At 32.9% G+C, this 21236-nt stretch overlaps 3 protein-coding genes across 8 annotated transcripts; 1 reads left to right on the top strand and 2 right to left on the bottom strand.

The window, feature by feature from the left end:
* Window positions 1-819: 819 nt before the first annotated feature.
* LOC145977671 (endochitinase-like) lies at window positions 820-8985 on the bottom strand. 3 transcript variants are annotated; one of them, XM_083109780.1, is made up of 10 exons: window positions 8883-8985; window positions 4650-4730; window positions 3737-4066; window positions 3308-3530; window positions 3033-3156; window positions 2650-2847; window positions 2491-2572; window positions 1716-1927; window positions 1363-1566; window positions 820-1135 (listed from the first exon to the last, which is right to left on the bottom strand). In XM_083109780.1, the coding sequence occupies exons 2-10, from the start codon at window positions 4720-4722 to the stop codon at window positions 1001-1003; spliced, it is 1581 nt and encodes a 526-aa protein (XP_082965906.1). In that variant the 5' UTR covers window positions 4723-4730; window positions 8883-8985; the 3' UTR covers window positions 820-1000. The 3 variants fall into 3 exon arrangements, with proteins under 3 accessions (XP_082965906.1, XP_082965908.1, XP_082965907.1); XM_083109782.1 differs by lacking the exon at window positions 8883-8985 and adding an exon at window positions 8560-8629; XM_083109781.1 differs by lacking the exon at window positions 8883-8985 and adding an exon at window positions 4892-5054.
* Window positions 8986-12420: 3435 nt separating this feature from the next.
* On the bottom strand, window positions 12421-16092 carry Cysrs (cysteine--tRNA ligase, cytoplasmic). Of its 3 annotated transcripts, none has more exons than XM_083109779.1 (10): window positions 16004-16092; window positions 15396-15576; window positions 14876-15218; window positions 14645-14785; window positions 14334-14544; window positions 13789-14264; window positions 13551-13695; window positions 13261-13469; window positions 12792-13172; window positions 12421-12688 (listed from the first exon to the last, which is right to left on the bottom strand). In XM_083109779.1, exons 2-10 carry the CDS (start codon window positions 15572-15574, stop codon window positions 12557-12559), a joined length of 2217 nt encoding a protein of 738 aa, XP_082965905.1. In that variant the 5' UTR covers window positions 15575-15576; window positions 16004-16092; the 3' UTR covers window positions 12421-12556. The 3 variants fall into 3 exon arrangements, with proteins under 3 accessions (XP_082965905.1, XP_082965904.1, XP_082965903.1); XM_083109778.1 differs by lacking the exon at window positions 16004-16092 and adding an exon at window positions 15858-15997; XM_083109777.1 differs by lacking the exon at window positions 16004-16092 and adding an exon at window positions 15793-15992.
* A 1321-nt stretch (window positions 16093-17413) lies between these two features.
* On the top strand, window positions 17414-20790 carry LOC145977673 (START domain-containing protein 10). Of its 2 annotated transcripts, XM_083109785.1 has the most exons (9): window positions 17414-17750; window positions 17895-17945; window positions 18025-18169; window positions 18250-18423; window positions 18495-18642; window positions 18722-18874; window positions 18949-19073; window positions 19154-19276; window positions 19449-20790. In XM_083109785.1, exons 4-9 carry the CDS (start codon window positions 18268-18270, stop codon window positions 19536-19538), a joined length of 795 nt encoding a protein of 264 aa, XP_082965911.1. In that variant the 5' UTR covers window positions 17414-17750; window positions 17895-17945; window positions 18025-18169; window positions 18250-18267; the 3' UTR covers window positions 19539-20790. The 2 variants fall into 2 exon arrangements, with proteins under 2 accessions (XP_082965911.1, XP_082965910.1); XM_083109784.1 differs by having other exon boundaries at window positions 17414-17949.
* Window positions 20791-21236: the final 446 nt, after the last annotated feature.

The following is a 21236-nucleotide window of genomic DNA, read 5'->3' on the forward strand; positions in this document are numbered from 1 at the left end:
TGAAAAAAGAGGAAAGAGAAAGAGAGAGAGAGATATCACGCGGCAGAGGGTGGCTCTATATGCATACGAGAACATTCAGGTGTCAATCAAGACTCGGGATCTTTGGATTCTGGGGTGTCGGAGCACGATTTTTCCGCTAAAAATTTACGTATTCATTCACGTGCGAGGATCACGCGAATGTGGAGAACATTGGTAGACAGGGGCAGATTACGAGCGGGAAGTCTGTTTGCTTTTTCACCACTCTTGACTTCATATTCGAGAGCGTATTTTTTGCGCCAACCGTCACGCATTGTTAACGTCAACGCACATTTTTTCACACGTTAGCGCCAATAACGGCGGAAAGGAAGAAACGAGTCTGTATCGCGCGCAATGCGCGAAAAATTCGATAAGTCTTCATTGATTCTAAACAAATGAACTGACAATTATTTATTAAGAAATTCTTAAATTATTTTTCATTTACGCACATCTCATTCGTACAAATAAAAATGTGTGTGTTACTTTTGATATATTACATAATAAATATTTCTTTCTAAAAATCTTTGTTCCAAGAATACAAACAATTTTATATAAATAATGTTTTTTTTTAGAAACACAATGTATATTTTTGTAATAAATAGTGATTTTTCTCAAGTACTGTTTCTCGACTGATTCAATTATTAAAAATAATAATAATTAAAATTCTTCAAAAAATAATTTTTTCTCTTCTTAAACTTTTCTTAAACTTTTTCTCTTTAAACTTTTTATTTTATTAAATAAATTTTGCACCATGAAGGATCGTAAAGGATGGGAAGTTGTACATATTTAAGAAAGTTTCCAGGCTTTGATAAACTGCGTATGATTTATCATGGCTCGTAAAGAGTGATACATTTGATTTCGCACGCGTTCTCGCACACAACAACAAATAATAACATAATGATGCTTGTATGAAATTATTGCTATAGCTAAGCTTTCTAAACTCGAAAGATTTATGAATCGATGAAATGATTGAAATCGACAGATTTCAAATGGATCGAACATTTCTGCATTCCTCGCGATCGGCGTTGGCCGGCCAGTCGCAAATGAACTTGGAACTATGGTAGATCAAACCAGGCGCACATCGTGTTTTGATCGGCTTGCCGTGATCGCAGATGTAGTACTGTAAAAAGATATACACAATCATGCGAGCGATTCATTCTCAAATTCGTTGGAATGCGAATGAATAATAGTTTGTAGTTTCATGTTACGAGAATTCTCAAGCCATTTTAAGGAAATACTCTTCTGATGATGAAATTCAGATATCGAGAATCCGTAAACATGTACTTGTATATTCAGTTAAATAATCATTATCAATCTTATTAATATGAAGATGTATTATGAACATACTGTTGCGCAGTCTTTGCTGGGAATAATATTCTGGCCATTACAAGCAACCTCGTCATCATCAATTGGCTTCAAGGTGGTAGACGTCGTAGGACGAGGTGTTTCGGTAGTCCATTCGGGTATTTTGGTGGGTTCGGTAGGTTTGGTGGGTTTCGGTTTGTTTTCACCTGTGGAGGCTGGAGTACTGGGTGGTCTGTCCCACTCAGGCTAGAAATAAATTGCAATTATTATATTAGATTATTGTAGAGATTGTCGCGCATTTTTTGCAACTGTAACATTCTTTGTATTATATTGTATTCTATGATATATAATATAATGATTTAAAAATATTATATATTCAAATTATATTATCTTACTCTGGGCGTTGTCTGGTAATTCTTAGGTGTTACTGTGTAACCTTTTAGACCATTGTAAATTGTAGTCATGAGGGGATTCACAGGACCGCAAAGTCCTCTGAAATCATCCATATCGACAGCCCAGACCATAGCACCGAGATATTTCTTCTCCTTGAGAAAATTCATTTTGTAAACAATACTATCAGCATCCTCGTAACCGACCCATTGAGTATCTACGAAACAAGAATTGTCGATAACAAACTATTGTAAAGCAATATTTGCTAGAGTCATAGAGATTGCTAGAGTCATAAAAAGATTATACAATCTGATTTCAAATGATAAAATGTGCTTTATACATATATCGTATATATGTATAAGATTACATGATTTTATAAAATAAATATTCTGATGTAGAATAAACAGCAATAAATGCAGCAATAAATTATGATTTATTAAACAAATGCTATATCTCTACATCAATTTCTAGTCACAAAATACTTTTTTAAAAAATTTTTGTAATTAGAATAAAAGATCTGTTTCAAATTTTTCCTAATATATACATATATCTTTAATTGAATCATATAATATTTGTAAATGATAAAAATGTGACCAAAATAATATTTTCATTTATTGAAGAAACTGAATAATTTTAAACAATATTTTTTCATTTACTGATCACTGATTTATCCTGTAATATTTACAAATTAATTTTGCATATTTTATTTATCAATCAAAAATTCTCAGAGAAATTGCAAGCCATTCCACAAATTTCTAAACGTATAAAAATTAAACTTACCTTTGTACATATAAGGTACTTTGCCTACATCGTCGTATTCCTTGGTCCACCCGTTGTCTGGTTTTTGTAGTTCCATACAGATCTATAGGTTTAATAAATTTTATGTGATCAATGCGCTTTATTCGACTTCCTCAGTCCTTTCGAGGATCGATCACTTACTTCATAGTAAGCTAAGAATCCTTTAGCTCCGGTATATTTGCCGGGCGCGCCGCCACCGGCTTCTTTATTGATGTAAGTTCCAGGTTTTTTATTGTTATTGCCTTGGCTGAGAGTGAAAGTACGTCCATACAACGGGATTCCTACGACGAGCTTGTTGGCAGGACATCCTTTGTCTTCCCAGAGTTGAAGACCATCGTGCTAAAATAATGACGATGATTGCATATTTTATTAATCACTAATTTATAAATTAAATATTTTTAAATAACTACATAATTAATTCTGTCGTTAATTTTATCACGATAATGCGTAGTCTCTTACGTCAACATAATTATGTGTCATATAAAATTGTGCTTTCATCGATAAAAAAGATGTGGGAAACATACCACGTTTAGTTTCTCGTAGGCGTACTGATCGTGGGGTCTCCTGTAGAGCGGGCTGTGAACGTCGGCAAATCCGGCCCAGTTGCCCCGAAGATCATACGACATGACGTGAATGGCATCGACAAGCCTGTTTTATTTAATTATTGAAATATTTATTTAGGAAGAATATATATTAAAAAATAAAAGTCGTTTGCATGTGTATCACGCATCGTTGTTTATATGCGTATATTTTACTCTTTTAAATATGTTAAAAACATTATTTTACAAAAGCAACTTACTCGCATAAGTCTGGCACGTGATATCCCTCGTTGAGACGGAACGGGGCCATTGGCACTGCCATAGTGATCTCCCAGCCTTTTCCTGCCTTGTCGAACGCCGTCCTCAGCTCCTCGACAAAGTAGAAGAAGTTGTTCTTGTCGCTAAAAGTGCCGCCTCTATCGGTAGCCGCCGGATATTCCCAATCAAGATCGAAGCCATCGAAGCCGTACTGGTTCATAAAAGCTGTGAGTGAAATTAAGAATTTAATTTTTTTTTAGTTAAATTAATTAAAAGAGAGAGAGATGAGATAAATTTGTGTACTCTTCCAGGGGAGAAAATGCGAAGTAAATCTCAATATATATTCCATCTCAAGTGTTTCATTCTTTTTATTAGAATTTATTTGAATTCTGTGAAAGAAACTTTACCTTTCACGCATAAATTATGCTTACCGACGATACTCCTGATGAGCGAGTCACGCCTGGCTTTCATCCTGACCATTTCGCTATACTTTCTGCCACCCTCGGCCCAACCGCCGATAGCGACCTGAGTCTTCAGATGCGGATACTTCTTCTTCAGGGCGACAAACTTGTCAAAACCGCCTTTCTCAACATCGAGCTCTTCGTCAAGAATAAGCCTTTCCCAGGTGACGTTGCTCAGGCCGATGAAGGAGTAGATAATGTGCGTACACATATCAGCGGGGATATCACCGATACCGTAACTGCCTACGTCCGGACGATAGATAGCCCAATTGCTAAAATAACATACCAGCCTTGGAGTTTCTGAAATATTAATACAGCAAAATTAGTTTAAAATACGTTATATTGGAATTATAATCATTATTCTAATAGATCAAAAAATATAATAGTCTTTGATCTGTCTTCGCTATTAATTCGCTTATTAAGTTTTATTAATTTCGAAATATAAAGAATCACGAAAGTATCATAATTTAGTCCAACTTGTATTAACATAATATTTTAATGATAGTGCGAATTAATCTTTTATGAATCATCTTTATCTCATCAAATTAAAATACAAGAAAAAATTGCACAAGCTCAATAATAAAACAATTTAAAAACTTGAATTAAAAAATAATCAACAAATAAGATGAAAACAGATGATTGTACGTGAATTGTGAATAAAATAATTATAACATAAAATTAAAACAAGTCTTTTCTCACTGAAGAGGATCACGAAGCGTGCGATGAAATGTGTGATTTTAATTTTATATTATATTTATATTCTATTTTTTTTTATTTTATTCAATATATTTATTCACACAGTTATCTCTCTATTATCTTGTTCATTCATTCTTTAATTCAAATTTTTAAATTGCTTTATCTTATCAGTGGAAGTAGAACTCACCGGTTGCTCCGTACGCCAAGAGTATCAGGAACACAGGAAGGGAAAACAACAGCTTTCCCGTGGAAGACGTCATTTTGAAATCTATAATTATATAAAAAGACACGGGGAGTAGTTTTTAAAATAGTATTAAACAATGCATTTTTAACTTGTCAAGTGAAGTTTCTAAAAGTACACTTATATATAATTCTTTTAACTTTCGCCGGAAACTCTTTTTCATTAAAAAAAGTATGGCATAGTATTACCTTAATATTGGGAAGGATAGATAAATATATATTTATGCACAATTTTTATTACAATAAAATGAAAGACGCTCGATTTTATACACGAAAAAATATTCTCTAAAGTCGCATGTTCTAAACTTCATACGATTTGTTCGACACTCAAGACGGTTCTGCGGCCGGTTATCGAAGCGCTTCATCGAGTCTTTGCGGAAACTCCTTGGAGCGTAAAGCGATCGATTTATCAAGGCGTCGTTCTGCTCAAGGGGAATGATCTACAACGACCGGTTCTCTGATGACACCACTAATACCATCGTGAAATCTTCATGCCACGTGTACCGTGATAATGATGCTCGGCTCATTCGTGCATAAAAGGCATAACTAAAAAATCTGTATATCTATGTGCATTTCCGCTGGAATCAATTTCTCACGTTGTTGATTTAATGCAATCTCTCACGAATAGGAGTATCTCGCGAATGCATTAAAATGTAATCTCTTAATCAAGTAAAGAATCGTGGATTGATTAGAATTTTTGAGATTTATCTAAATTATGTTATCATGTTATGCGTGTGGTTTGCATAATGAATCGATTTACTTATGTAAAATAGAGCTCAGCGATAGAGATACTTATAAATCTGCTGTGACTAAATTAATTTAATACGACATCGATCCTGTGAGATATTTTCTCTTAGTACAAATATATATTTTTTAGTCTATTATGCCGGGCGTATTATAATAATTGTTTTATAAATCATTGATAAAGATTTAACTATTTTTGCACGGAATTATATATATATGCATCTAACTCAATTATAAGAAATTCATCGATCCTTTGAATAGGATTAAAACGAAAAAGCAAGTAACGGTTCCCCGAGAGTCCCGTAACTGGATTAGTTTATAATAGCTATTAATACAAAATTTAACTTAAAGGAGATATGAAACTAATGGTCAGAAGCACAAGAATGTCGATTGTGTGATTTCATAATAATATGATTTAACTATTTTCTGCATACCTTCTTATTCCGTGGTCATTTCTATAATAAAGTATTGGAATGATTCAAGAATCAGTCAGTGCAAGAAATAAAAAACATCGCGAATTCCGGTGAAGCGCGAGTTGCGATATTCCTTCAATCGTATACGATTTAAAATTCCTGCTAATTCAGTCGAGTGGATTCCTTGCAGAATCTCGTAATTGAAATTGCAAATTATATTCGAGATATTACGATGTTTTCAGGGGACGCAAATAAAGGATTGTTTCCGACACCGTTTCGAGAATTCTCTGAATTCGCAATTTTCATCCGACATAGGAAACAGAATTACGACCGGCAATATAATGGCATCGTAAAACGTACTTCAGGAAATCCTAGGCTTATACCCGCGTCAAATTGCGCAATTGTTTGCGACTATAACTTCCTTCGCAAGAAAAGCGACCGAAAGTTTCATCAACGCGAGATTTGCTCGCACGCTTGAAAAGAGAATCTTTACTTATAACAATTATATAAAATGTTGCACGATCTGTGCATAAGATTATTTCAATCGTGAAAAGAGACTCGTTCGCGACGAACGATCGCGAGTACCGGTGCTACGAGTTTGTGACGAGTGCGATAACTAAAATTAACGATCGAGACCACGGTTGACTAAAGAGGAAGACGATGTTTTGAAGTTGTAAAATCTCGAGTCGAAGTTCTTTCTCGTCTCAGTTTTTCTCTTTTTCTCTCTCTCTCTTTCCATGGACGGAACCAGCATCGAATAACGATCCGAATTTGGCGATGGGGAAACTGCGCGCGCGATGGCAAGTCTCTCAGGAGAAATCAAAGACCGTCCTTCGGATCCTACGACCACCATCGAAATGAAGAGGTAGTAATGTCGCGATGATGGTTAAAAATAAACGAGCGGAAACGCATTGTGCGAGATGCGTCCTCTCTCGTTCGTCCGCGAGGGCTGATGGATATCCTCGCGTATCACGAATTAAGATGCGCGATGCATCAGTACCGCGACTCCTGTGTTTTGTTCGTTACTTTGAATACAAACATCGAATCAAACAAGTTTCTTGAACATTTTGTTAAAATGGATACTTTTATATCTCGCTTAAAACTTCGAGACGCTAATCGAAAAAAACACAGATTTCGAAAACGGCTCTTAAGATAATCTATTAATTAATGAAATCATAAATTCGTAGCTTGATGATGAGTTATTGATCTTCCTATTAATCATGATTGATAATTAAATTATAGTCAATTTATAGTCTTTCGATAGAATCTATCTAAAAATTTATATAAGATTAGATATAATTCCACTCAAAAATATTACAAAGGAATAGTCTGATAAGACATTAGTCTCTATTTTATTTTAATTCATCTCTAAAAATACAAATAATTATTTATAAAACATGTTTTACATAATTTCGTAAATTACATCTTTCATTTAATTATATACTTTGATTACAATGCGTGACAAAGTTAAAGCCAAAGAACAAAGAGATGCAGGTGACATCCGTATTTGAATAATATTCATCAAGTGGATAGGATAGATCGAGAGAAAGAAACGTTTATTGGAAGTATCCTCGCGTGCTACGATCGTGTTGTTCGCTTTGTCGAAGGCAAGGTAACGGTTTAGGCCGATGATGTTAATTAACGTTTTGTTATTCGGCGTCGATCACGTCGCTCGTCCATCGATAACGGTGAACTCTTACGAGAGAATCGCTTGATAGCTTTTGCCTTTCTTTTTATTATGGTAATACGGCCCATAGAGTCTCGTGATTTTACGGGCACACCTCCAGTTTGACCTTCGACTGTCAAAAAAGAAGCAAAGGAACGATAATTCTGCCGATGCCTCCAATGCAAATATCTGGAATGTCATCCTATTTGCGAAAGAGAGAGAGAGAGAGATAAGAAATATAATAACAGAAACGATGTGTCACATCTTCATTGATGAGAATCACTCTATCTCAGAATTCGCGATAGATAGATTTAACGAAATATAAAAATATCGATTTCTATCTATCGTTCGTAGCAATGAAATAATCTAAATAAACGATCAAAAATGGCTCCCATAAATGACAAAGAAAAAAATGCGGGATGGAAATTTAATGAGGCTCTCAAATTCGGCTCTTAAGTTTCGGAGCAGATGCAACGGGTTGACCTTCGTTTTGGTCTCTACGAAGGAGAGAAGGAAAAAAAATAATTAAGAAAACAGAGAAAGAGAGAGAGAGAGAGAGAGAGAGAGAAAGAGAGAGAAGTGAATATTCGGTAAACACCTCATGCCAATGATCCCAGTAAGATTCCAGATTCACGTATTAATGCCTGATAATTTTTACAATACCCTCTGACATAAAAAATAAAACCACTATCAACAATGAAATCCATGGAGCTCAAGAAAAGATGTGTCCAAAATGACAAATGTGACGGTAAATCGTTTTCTAATAGCCGACCTATATATTGCAAAAACATAATCGCGTGTGAATCTAATTCACAGTACATTTATGCTGAATTATATATGTGTACATATATAATTCATCGACAATCATTCGTTGTCTAAAACACACACAACTATTGTTTATTTATAAAAATGAAAATCACTATCTACTATGTTTTGTAAGTATTGTATATAGTCAAATTATCCCTGCCTTCAAAAAAAGCAAATACAGTTCTAATGAGAAATTTAATTGTAGATAACACTATTTACAGACTTACGGAAAAAACCAAGTTGGCTATCTCTGAATAGCCTCTCGTGATTTAGATTTCCTTGTCAACCGTCAATTGTTCTTGATTGTATCGTAACGTTTTAACAAAACAAAAATTCTATCGATACATTACAAATAATTCACTGACTAATCAACATAAGTTATCAATTATTTATCAATTATTTATCATCCCATTACGCGGATTCATTCACACACAGAAACATTCATGTCCGAAGAGTGTCGAAGCTATTCGTTATATTAAAGATGTGAAGATAGAGAATGTCGAAGGATCTTGCGGAAAGAAAGCGAAGAGAGAAGAGAAGGGACACTCACCTGCGCGACAGGCAGATCACCTCGGAAAAAGCGCGGTCGAAGCGACGAGCTTAAGCTCATATATACCCAAGTGGACCTCATTAGAATTCAGATGCACGGGCCCCGGCACGATTGGCTGGTTCGTCGACCCCTCTGCTTCCCATCGACGTCCAGGAGCGCCGACGAAGACGAGGGACGATATCGTCTTGCAGGGTGAACGCTCGATCCATCATCGAGGCGGCTTGTCACTTTGCGTTCTCGCAAATTAACATGAACGAAAGGGAAGAGAGTTTCAATTTTCTAACGACACGAGTGTTCGTCCTTTCTAAGAGAGAAGTGCTGCTCTTTGCTGCTTAAATTTATATTAAATTGTCAGGGATTCCGGTTTGCCTACAAGTCACATTTTTAGATAATCGATTGTTATATTTTGCATTAAAGTGATATGCATATCCTTTCAAGTGTCAAATGTGTTACATAGAATTTTGTTAAACATAAAAAGCTAGAGAATTGCATTTTTATACATTAATATATTAAAAAATAATTTTTTTTATTAATAATATTCGATATAGCAATCGTTTTGCAGAATTTAAGTTTGATTGTAATCAGAAATTAAAAACGGAGGACACACTGGCCTTGGAATGTACCACGTAAATCTATGAATGGATGTTGGAGAAGAATTGGAGTAGCGCAATATATATCACTGGTTCAATAAAAAAATCTATTTTATTTGACACGTTATTGAGATATCATGTTATCGACATGGAAATTTCATGTCTGATATCCAAGCAAAATTCTGCTTCACGATGTGTGTTATTTCCTTTTCGATACTTTTATGACGATATGTTGATATCTTGATAATTAAGCCTTGAATTTAAGTTTTTAAGATAATATGTTAAATAAATTTTTTAAGATAATAATTATTTTAGCATCAAACGAAGCGTTGTTGTGTTATTGAGATATTTAAGAAATTGAAAAAAGTTAAGCAATTTAAATATGTTTAAAAAGATACAAAATTTTTCATTAAAAAGTAAATTCAACTATTCAAATTTATGATCTTTATAGATTTATAATTAACGTAAGATTTATAATTAATATAGATTTACGTATTAAAGTTTGAACGTCTCGCACGAAATCGCAAATCTTATATTTTTAGCACGAATAATTTACAGACATTTTGAAGCACGAATAATTTACAGACATTTTTGCAGACAACTTCTTTATTCCAGAAATTAAAAATTTATTTTTCCAAGAAGATTGAAAAGTAATAAAGATTTAAAATGTTGCAATAAGTGGTGATCTCTCCTTGAGTGTTCCTTAGAGGAAAGAAATGATTTTTATAGATTCCATAAATTAAAGAGCATCTGATAATACCAGGAGACTTTATACATAAACACTGGGAATATATGTGTCAATCATAAATCGAGATTCTTGTATTTTGGGGTATTGAAAATTTACGTGTCCATTCACGCGAAGAGCGGGGACAGATCACGTGCGAGAGGAGTCTGTTTGCTTTTTCATTTCTCTTGATTTCATATTCAAGAGTTTTCTTTTTTTTTGTCAACTGTCATGCATTGTTAATATCAATCATATTTTTCACATATTGCTGCGAATAACGATGGAAGAGAGAAAATAAATTGAGATGTATATGCATACGATCAAAAAGACATCGCGATTTCGTCGACGACAATTTACGAAGAAAAGATTCGACTATTTAACATAAAAAAACATTTTTCGATTTTCATTTAATTATGACGAAAAAGTTCATTCTATATAAAAATAAAATTAAATATAGAATTATAGATTAAAAAGGAATTAATTAAAATATGTACCGATATGAAAAATTAGATACATAATTAAAAATTAAATACAATAAGATGCTATCGATAAAAGTTCCGATAAAAAAACTGCGATTCTAAAGGAAACTACTTCTACGCGAAATGCTTTGTTATACGAGTAACAGCGATATATGACACAAATATATAAGCGCGAATGTGACACGATATCACATTAAACTTTCTCGATTAAGAATGAACGTTTCAACGGGAGTGGATTTAATGCCGCTTCGTTCCAGCCCGGAAACATAATTTGTAATCGGGGATAGGAGGGTGCTTTCTACCGATTATTCCGACGCGAGTTTTCGGGACTGGACATCGTTATTATCGGATAGACGATGCGTATTTTATGCGGGCAAGTTGGAAAAGCGACTGACGGGTCGACCTGTGTTCGCCTGCCTCGCGGGTTTTCACTGCTTTCGAATACGGGATGAATATCGGGTTCGCGCTTCGCCACGCGAGCCAGCATTATATCGCTTTTGCATTTACGAAGCTGTCATTGTCGGCTTGTGACTTGCTCTCGTTATGAAAGGGGTATTATGTTTTAATAATGGACAACATCGCGCGTCAAATTCATCCGGCAGAGTGAAAACGCGTAACATTTATTTGTACGACCAGTTTCGAATCGCATCGCTGTGATATATATTAAATATGAATATGCTGTCGAAAGTTTCGATATTGAAGTATCCTTTCCTTAATTTGTATATATTACGAAACGCGTGCTATTTATTTTCTAACGGTATATATCATTTAAACTGTAATTTTTAAAAAATCCCATTTAAAAAAAAAGAAATATCTTTTGAATGAAGAAAATTTGGTTTAAAATAATAGTATTAAATTAATGTACATAAATAATTTCTCGATCAAATATAAATTATATCTTTGAAATGACTATAGACTTGGACTTTATGTGATGAGCAAAGCATCGAAATTAATTTGCAATGCAAAGAAATATAAAATTATGAAAAATCAAAATTAAAATTATGGAAATGATGAAATATTAAAATAAAAATGAAAATTATATAAATTTGAAATTAAAATTTTTTTAATAATTTGAAATTTGGCTCAAATAATTAAAAAATTAAATAAAAATTAGTTTCAAATTTTTTTAAAAGAAATATTTTTGAGAAAAGTTTTAAAAAATTAATAAGCTAATTAATAAATTAATTCTCACTATTAACGATCTATAAGCGTATTGATGAATATTTATTCAAATAAATTTAAATTTAAAAAAAATTATATAATGGTAGAGTTGCTCACAATAAGAGAATCAATACGCGAATCATGGCAAAAAATATTTATTATATAAAGCCACATATATTTATACGTATCATAATATATGTTTAAAGTATATAAAACCCTAAATGAAGCTAACTTATTTGGTATAATAATAGCTTTTACAATATTACTAAATATGAAATTTCGCGCATTATTTTTGCGCTGCAATTATATTTAGTATAAATACTACAAACAAGGAATACACGTAGATTACTAATAAAATACGATTTGAAAGTAATTTAGTAGTTGAAAATACTTAATTGTAAGAAAGATACTGATACAAAATACGCTTAAATCAAACTCATTAATTAAAGCTTTTAGAACAAAGCTTCAAAAAGTTTTATATCTTATAATATTATATTATATTATTGAATTTAATTAATTCAAATATCAAGTATTCATACACACACACACACACACATATTTGAAAAATCATATAAACTTGTAAATAATTTGAATATTCAATGTAAAACATAATAATTATTATCTTTATAATGACAAAGTGGTGCTTCTGTTTCCGAGACATAAATCAAATATTCTGCACGATTCAAATTCATAACTAAATTGATTCTCGCATATAAAATATTATAAGCAACCATTCTGCATTGAAGCTAAATATTCATTATATCGTTTTTGCTGTGCTTGTTGTAACTTTTGCAACTTCTTAAGCAAACCTTTGCTTAGCTCTTTACCTTCAGCATCGTGTGTTGGCAATCCCTATAGAAATATATATATAAATTATATAAAACATCAGAATATGTACACGAGTCTGACGATAATATAAATCTATTCTATCGCTATATAAATAAGTTGTTTTTACCTCATCGTCAAACTGAGAATATTTGTCTTTTTCCAATCTAAACATATCATTCGGTGATATTTTTTTCTGTGCTTCTTTTGCCGCAGCAGCAGCAGCAGCCTCTGCTTTCTTCTTTTCTTTCTCCAAGTTTTTCTCGAGTTCCAATTTCTTCTTAATTTCTTTCTCCTTTAACAACTCTTCTCTGTTAACTAATTTTACTTTACTTTTACAGTCCTCTTCATTGCTATCTTCCAACCGCACTCCAACGTTCGGCAAGATATCGTCGCGCAGTATATCGCACTCTTGCAAAATATCATTCGCTTTCAAAATTTTCGCGCAATTTCGAACTTTCTGCCGGAAATTAGCCAAAATTTCCAAATATGGCATAACAGTCTCTTCAACCTAATCATAGAAAATTTATGTATATATAAATTCATACATAAAATTTTTCTAAGACAAAAGAGATATATCAATCATATATTCATCTTACATTTGTACCAACTGTCTCATCATCAATTGGAAATCCGATCGACTCGTATGAAGAAGAAATAGTCCCAAAAATAATAAACATTTTTGTAATATATGCAGCAATATCCCTAAGGAGAAGAGTATTCGGATTTTTATTTTGACTCATGTATACATTGCAATTCGTGACAAGTTCTCGTATTATTTCGAGAACAGTTCTTGTATCGATATTATCTGCAATAAATACATATCTTTAGTAATACACATTTAAAACTATCAATAAATGAGGATCTAATCAAAATTTAAAACATTTACCACATAATGCTTTATGTATGGAATGCTTAGCAAGATGAAAGTTCTTATTGAGTTCTATTTCTGGATTAAACCATTTAATAAAACTATCAATAGTAGTTTTCGTTCCCAAACATCTAATTTTACATTTTACGTTTAAAAAGAATTCCTGTAAGCATTGACTTTATTGTATAAATATATAAATCTAGATTTGAAATATGCATTAGATTTACACATTATAAAATGTAACAAAAATACTCACGTTAAGGAACTTTTCATATTGTACAGCTATATTCATAGTATTATCGCTATAATCTAAAGTGTCTTTCCATGAATGCAGAAGAAATGCAAGTCTGAGTTGTCTCGCCGAATACTTCTTTAAAGCATCTTGTATAGTTACAAAATTTTTTAATGATTTTGACATTTTGCAGCCAGCTATAGTCAAGTGACCAGAGTGCAAGAAATATCTGACCCAGTTTGAATTATCAAAATACGCTTCCGCTTGTGCGATTTCGTTATCGTGATGAGGAAATTTAAGATCTACGCCGCCTGTATGAATATCTAAGCTCTCTCCGCAAATCGCAGAAGCCATGACCGAGCATTCAATATGCCATCCAGGCCGTCCCTTGCCCCAAGGGCTGTCCCACCATGGTTCACCTGTTTTTGAGCTCTTCCAAAGTGCAAAGTCTGTCACTGATCTCTTCTCAGAGAGTCTATCTTCGGTAACGCTCAAATCACCTTATTGAAAAAATTAAAAAATTAAATCTAAAAAAAATCAAGATATAAAAAATAATGATTTGAACTTACCCTCTCCCTCTTGTAAACTTGATGTATCACCATATGCTTCTGGTACAAGTTTAGCATAGGAATGTTTTTCCTGTTTATCAAACTTGCTTACATCAAAGTATACTGATCCATTACTTTCATAGCCAAATCCATTATCTATTACTTTTTGTACAAACGCTATTATCTCAGGGATATATTCACTAACTCTTGTCAGTACATTTGGTCTTAATACCTGAATGATTTGTGCAAAATATTATAGATAATTATAAAAATTAACTTTATGTTCAGAAAATAGATGTTATTTGTTTTGGTATTATATTGAAATCTCTTACATTTAAAGCATCCATATCTTTATGAAATTCTGATTCCCAATCCTTAGATAATTTAGTAAATATTGAATGCTCTGTAACATCTTTGCCATATTTCTTATCTAACCAGGTAGCTAAAGGATCTTTAATTTCTTCCAGAAATTCCTATATATACATAAAATGTTGCATTAATATTACTTATTTATATTAATAAAAAATAATTTTAAAGATGAAATTCTTTGCATTAAACAATACTTTTTGATAAAGTGCAATTTGATCTTTATCTTTTCCTTTAACTGCTTTTTCCAGATCTTCAATAGCTTTTGTTATTTTATATAGCATCTTCTCTATCATACATTTTTTATCAGGGTCAGTTGCAGTTCTTACAGTTGCATCAACAGTATGTATTACTGCTTCCATATCGTGCAACATATAATCAAGAGTATGATTTTGTTTTACATAGTCTTCATACAAGTAATTTTGTCTTGCCCTTTTTATAATTTTATCATCTATATCAGTAATATTCATCACGTATAAAACATCATATCCAAAATAGTCTGACAATATACGACGTAAAATATCAAAAGATATATATGATCTGCACCAAAAGAAACATTTGTATATTAATATACATAAACATACATAATATACTTAAATTATTTAATTAATACATTTATAATAATATCAAACGTAAACAAAAAACAAGATGATATTAAACAAAATTAAACAAATGATGCAAATAAAAAAATTATGTTTGTAAAAATATTTTTATTACCTTGCATGGCCCATATGTGATGCATCATATACGGTAGGTCCGCAACAATACCACAGAACACGATTTCCAAATTGTGGGACAAATACTTCTTTTTCTCTAGTCAAACTATTGTATAACCGTAGCACACTAGTATCTTTCCTTTCTGGCAGATGCCAAGCTGGTTGTGATCTCTTAGCCATTTCTAGTTTATAGGATATAAAACATATTACTTTTTTAATCAAAAATACAATTTTTTCTCTTATAATTTGCATATAAACTTAGGCTAATTAATATTATATTCCAAAAAACTTGAAAAATTAAATTATATTTCTCTTAATAAGTTTATAAATTAATTTACAAAACTATTACCAATTAATTCGCAATACACAATCAATTAATTTATAATTAATTAATTTACCTTATAATTTTTTTAAAATAAACTAAAAAAATATGTGCAAATCTAATAACACGTGTCTAACATACCACGATACGGTTGCACCACTCAGCTGACGTTATTAAAAAGATGATTACGTATCGCGTGCCTCGTTACTATTTTCTCCTTACTCCTTTGCTTATATATTAGCTAGATAGAAAACTATGATTTTTTTAAGCTCTTGCATTAAACTTACTAGTCCTCGATTAGAAGCATTAGAAGATGCGTCGAAAAATTCCTCAGAGAGAAGAACGAGAGATGTCATGACCAGTTTTTCGGTGATCCCTGAAGCGATACGTTCTCTAGACATTAAAAACGTGGACATGAACTACGAAGTCAATCCACGAACGTTCTCACTCAGAGGGTAACATATACCCTGCGTTCGGGGAGACGCTATTAGCGCTGTGAGCATCATTTTGTCTTTATTGCACATCGAATATCAAACAAAGATAGAACGATGCTTTCAGCACTGAAAGCGTCCAAAACGAACGCAGCCATAATGTGCCGGCATAGCTCTCATCATTGTATGGACTTCCATACATATATTATAATAAAATATTATGCATCAAATTATACTATTAAAATTATATTATGAAAATTATAACAAAACTATGTGTAAAAGTTATTTATAACATTACAATTAGAATAGAATTTTGAATAGACGGAGTAGCATGTTACGCATGTTAAGCGTCGTCTACAATGGCCGTAGCATTATACAACAGTTGCAAAGCAGCTTTTTCTGCTGAACGCAGCCATTGTAAAGCGTCGTCTACAATGACCGTAGCATGAGGTTGTAAGGCCGTAGTCGTAAGAAATTGACCAATCCCAGTTGAAGTTCAGGAGAATAATCAACTGTGATTGGTCTATTTCTTACGACTACGGCCTTACAACCTCATGCTACGGTCATTGTAGACGACGCTTTACAATGGCTGCGTTCAGCAGAAAAAGCTGCTTTGCAACTGTTGTATAATTCGTGAGCCTGATTGGTGTATGCTCTTAATTTTGACTGAATCTAATAAGAACAGTAATAGTATCTATTCTCTGCTCCTATTGGCGAATATTTTCTGTTCCGCGTATTTATTGGTGAATAGTTTCTATTCCTTATTTCTATTGCCTGTTGCCTAGTATTGTGCAAGGGGCTTAAATGTGCGTATCCCCCACAGACTTCTAGGCTGTGGTATCCCCTCCAAAGTGCTAGCGTATTCATTTAACATTTCTGGTTTCATTCTATGCAGTGATGCGCTGTCGTGGGATTTTTTCCCACGCGAGAGCCTCTATGCGCATGCGTAAGCTTATGTCATAGCTGATACCACATATGTATCTAGATGCAACATTAGGTGCGCATAAAAGGTCCTTTCCCACATGGTTTTCTCGCGTTTTTCAGTAGCCGTAATAACACGTAATATGTTATATACAAAGTGCATTATTATATTTAATGTATTTGATTTCTTTGACAGAAATTTTCTTCTCTCCTTGCAACTTAATATTTTTTTTCGCACTGAGGGGAGTCTGACGATACCTTATATTTCATCAAAATACATACGTTACTGAGAATTCATAGCGTTTGCTAGTGCGCATGCGCGACTTTATTCCCACAACAGCGCATCACTGATTCTATGCCGGCTGTACCGGCTGATAATGACAGTTCAACTGTCAACACACGAAGCAGACTGAAAACGACGAAGATAGCCTCCGATAGCGAAGTCCACGTGCTGATCTGATGGCACGCGACAACAAGCATGCAGACGTCATCGTCGTTTATTGCCGCAGCCACTGATAGTGAAATTTTTGCATTCGTAAATTTCGTTCCATCGAATCGATATTCGAAGCGGACGTCGAACGCAAAGAGGTCAGCGTTGACAGAAGGAATGTTGCTTGGGATTCTTACAGACACAAGCTTGCTCATCACCGGTTCTCGATGTTCTCCACAAGATGTTTAACTTGTACGTGCCGTTTAGAATTAACTTATGATCGCCCCAATTTATTGGCGAGATACGCTCGAGAGCGTTATTTGGTTACCTCGAGTCTTTATCACTTGTGATAACGAGCTTTTAAACCAGACGTGTGATATGACTTAACTATTATAGTCTTATTCCACGAAACGAACGGGGAAAACGTGGAAAGAATCGGAGAAGCATGTATGTATGTCTTCTTATTTTCTTCAATTTAAATCTTGACAGAATATATGCAATATATATAAATGAATCTTCCTTGCAGTTGGAACGCAAGAAAATTATTATATGTCTTAAATATTCCTGTAATCTCTATGTAATATTGTGTGGAATTATAGAGTTGTTGTAGACTGAATAGAAAAAAAATGATAGAACTGCCTGCCTATTATTAAACTTGTAATCAACAGCAGGTAAAAAATAATTTTGGCTTAGAAATATTTTTATAACATTTTTATATACATGTATAACATTTATATTATTGCGCTTCTAGACATTGCTCTACTTTACAATGGATATTGGCGTTGTTAAAATTGCAGAAGATAAAGATTTCGAGAAACTAAAGAAATTGTACGATGATAATAATGACTGGAAATTAGATTATAACAAACCAGATTTATCCGTTTGGACAAAATTCGTCAGAGGAATTAGCTTTAAAATGGTGAAAGTGAGTTGTTCTTTATTGATAAGTGAACACTACTCTTTTACAATCAAAATAGGAGTAATTTAATTTTACAGATTAGAACACGTTTTCCCGACGTTTCACCGGAAACATTATATGATGTTTTACATGATCCTGAATATAGAAAAGTTTGGGACACTCATATGATTGAATCAAAAGATATAGGATTTTTTAATCCAAATAATGACATTGGTTATTACTCTAGTGAGTATTATGCTTTTATGTATCTTTGAGATTTGATCTTTATATCAGGAATATTTTATTCATACTGCAAAAATTTTAGTGGCATGTCCATCTCCATTAAAAAATAGAGATTTTATCTTGCAACGATCTTGGCTAGATACTGGTATAGAACAATTGATAATAAATCATTCCGTTTATCACAAAGATTATCCACCTAGAAAACACTTTGTACGAGCAACATCTTACCTCACAGGTAAGATTGAGAAATTATTTAATATTTCGTATAAAAGATATATACATATGTATTAAATATATATTATATTTAAGGCTATATTGTAAGACCTTCGCGCAATGGAGATGGTTCGGAGCTTGGCTATGTATCGCACACAGATCCACATGGTAAATTACCTGTGTGGTTGGTCAATAAAATTACACAGATATTTGCTCCCAAAGTGAGATTTCTTATAAAGAAATGTATCCAGTTATGTTTAACTTATAAATACACATTTCCTTATAAAACTATTTTTTGTAGATGGTAAAACGATTACACAAGGCCTCTGTGGGTTATCCAAGCTGGAAATTACTTAATAATCCAAATTATAAGCCATGGCATTATCCTGAACAAATAATGGCACCTAGAATACGTATTGAAGAAGTAAGAGTAGCTTCTTATATTTTTGCTTCTTTATATTCTTGAAATTATAATCAAATGATACTCTGTGTAGAATTGCCAATCAGATTTTTTAAAATGATTTTTAAAATTTTATTTTATAGTATAAACAGGTTTTATTTATACAATTATCTCAGTTGTATGTACTCGTTTTCAGTGTATAAAATCTGTGGAAGAAAAGAATTCAAAATATAATTATGTAGACGAATTTGAATTAAAGGATTCTACGGCGGTGGATAGCGATTAATTTAATAAAGAGTCATAAAGACTTTCAGGTAAGTAATAGTAAAGACGGAATAATGGAAAGCTCTAGAGCTACAGTATTATAACTATACTAAAATATAACAAACAATTTGTACAATTATCAAGTTCGATTTGCGTATTTCTTATATAATAAATTCTAATTATAATGTTATACATTTTAATGCATATAACGTTAATACTCAAAATCACGTTCGTTATTATACGCGAAGTCGCCTTGCGCGTATACGCGAGCGTAATTATATGTAAGCATCGACAAAAAAGTATTGATGGCCTGCTTTGCATTAGGTACTAATTTCAAGTCAGGTTTATATTGTTGGTGTTGATAAAGAGCGCGCAAATAATATAATAAAAAGATAATTTAATAAAGATATATCGCACAATATAGAAGGTACACTTTAAACTCTTTTATAATCCGCATTACAAAGCATGTCCCTACGCACACGCGTATCTTGAAACATCTAGTCTGTCTTCTATATTGTGCACTGCACATATGATATAATTGTTATTTATTATATTAATTCTTCTTTATATATATATATATATATATATATATATATATATATATATATATACAGGGTGTCCCATTTTAATGTCCCACCCCAAATAACTTTCTTATTTTTAATTTTAGAAAAAGATGTTTCAGACAAAAGTTATATGGTTTCAAGGGGAACATAAGGTGGTGTCATTAGTTTGACTTTGAATAGTTGCTTCAAGGTCACGTAAAGGTCACCTTCAATTTTTTAAATGAAACCCGTTACTTTCTATTGCATATTCTTGTAGCTTATTTCGAGAGCTTTCCAAAACACTATAATTAAATTAGTTTTCATTAAGTACTTTCCGAGTTATGAGGCTTGAAATCATTTCTTATTTTTACATAAACCATAAAATATTGTAGGGACCTAAATCCAAAATTATCGTTCTCAGGATAGCCGAAATGGATAGCGGATTACTCGGAAGTATTAGACAGGATAGATCACGAAATTAGTTGTCACCACACTTAATTTAATAATGATATCAAAATTATATTTAAACGTTAACTCAAATATAAGCTCAGTCAGATTCGTTATCGCGACTTTCCTCTACAACGGCTGATTTCCGAATGTCGACCTTTTTGGGTCGTGTCTGTTTTTGGTCTCGCAGGACCCCGCACCTCACCTATTCTCGCCACCGCCAGCCCGCTTACCAATGCCTAATCACGCTTGTTGTTAAGGTTCTCCTTCTAGAACCCTCGATTACCGTTGTCTATTACACAGACCCACAAAAAAAAAAGTACCCTGTGCTGGCGATCTGACTAGGCTAGTCTTATGTATTTTGGCCCGCTGAATTCGAATCTGACGTCAGAATTGCTCCATCACGTCACAGTTTTTTTTAAATCTCAAAAGAGAAAGACGAAAATTTCGTAATAATCGACATTCTAGGGTAGTAAGACTGCGCTTCTTGAGGGAAAAGTTACCGAAATCATATTTCCATGTATTTTCTGGCATTATAAATCCAAATCCGATTTGTCACACCAATCATACCATCGATTCCATTAACATTTGTCATGAAAAAGTAGCAATCTTCCGTATTCCATATTTGATTTTAGTTCATTCATAAATCTTATATTGGAAAGAATTAATTTTATATTCTCCAAGTCCAAATTTTGAGAAAAATTTTTTCGAAACTTACAGCTTCTAGCTGT

Source organism: Camponotus vicinus, unplaced genomic scaffold, assembly GCF_025532165.1.
Source record: "Camponotus vicinus isolate PSW18456_S1 unplaced genomic scaffold, iyCamVici1.0 SCAF_1, whole genome shotgun sequence".
In the NCBI taxonomy this organism is placed as follows: Eukaryota; Metazoa; Arthropoda; class Insecta; order Hymenoptera; family Formicidae; genus Camponotus; species Camponotus vicinus.

Excerpts from the sequence above, each read along its gene's own strand:
- LOC145977671 (XM_083109780.1), bottom strand. The coding sequence starts at position 4,722 with ATGACGTCTTCCACGGGAAAGCTGTTGTTTTCCCTTCCTGTGTTCCTG. Across the intron at positions 3,531-3,736 it reads GCTCATCAGGAGTATCGTCG|CTTTTATGAACCAGTACGGC; the intron begins GTAAGCATAATT and ends TTTCACTCACAG. Across the intron at positions 2,573-2,649 it reads GATTCTTAGCTTACTATGAA|ATCTGTATGGAACTACAAAA; the intron begins GTAAGTGATCGA and ends TTAAACCTATAG.
- Cysrs (XM_083109779.1), bottom strand. The coding sequence starts at position 15,574 with ATGGCTAAGAGATCACAACCAGCTTGGCATCTGCCAGAAAGGAAAGAT. Across the intron at positions 14,545-14,644 it reads AAGATATGGATGCTTTAAAT|GTATTAAGACCAAATGTACT; the intron begins GTAAGAGATTTC and ends CAAATCATTCAG. Across the intron at positions 12,689-12,791 it reads ATTCTCAGTTTGACGATGAG|GGATTGCCAACACACGATGC; the intron begins GTAAAAACAACT and ends ATATTTCTATAG.
- LOC145977673 (XM_083109784.1), top strand. The coding sequence starts at position 18,268 with ATGGATATTGGCGTTGTTAAAATTGCAGAAGATAAAGATTTCGAGAAA. Across the intron at positions 18,643-18,721 it reads TGACATTGGTTATTACTCTA|TGGCATGTCCATCTCCATTA; the intron begins GTGAGTATTATG and ends CAAAAATTTTAG. Across the intron at positions 18,875-18,948 it reads AGCAACATCTTACCTCACAG|GCTATATTGTAAGACCTTCG; the intron begins GTAAGATTGAGA and ends ATTATATTTAAG.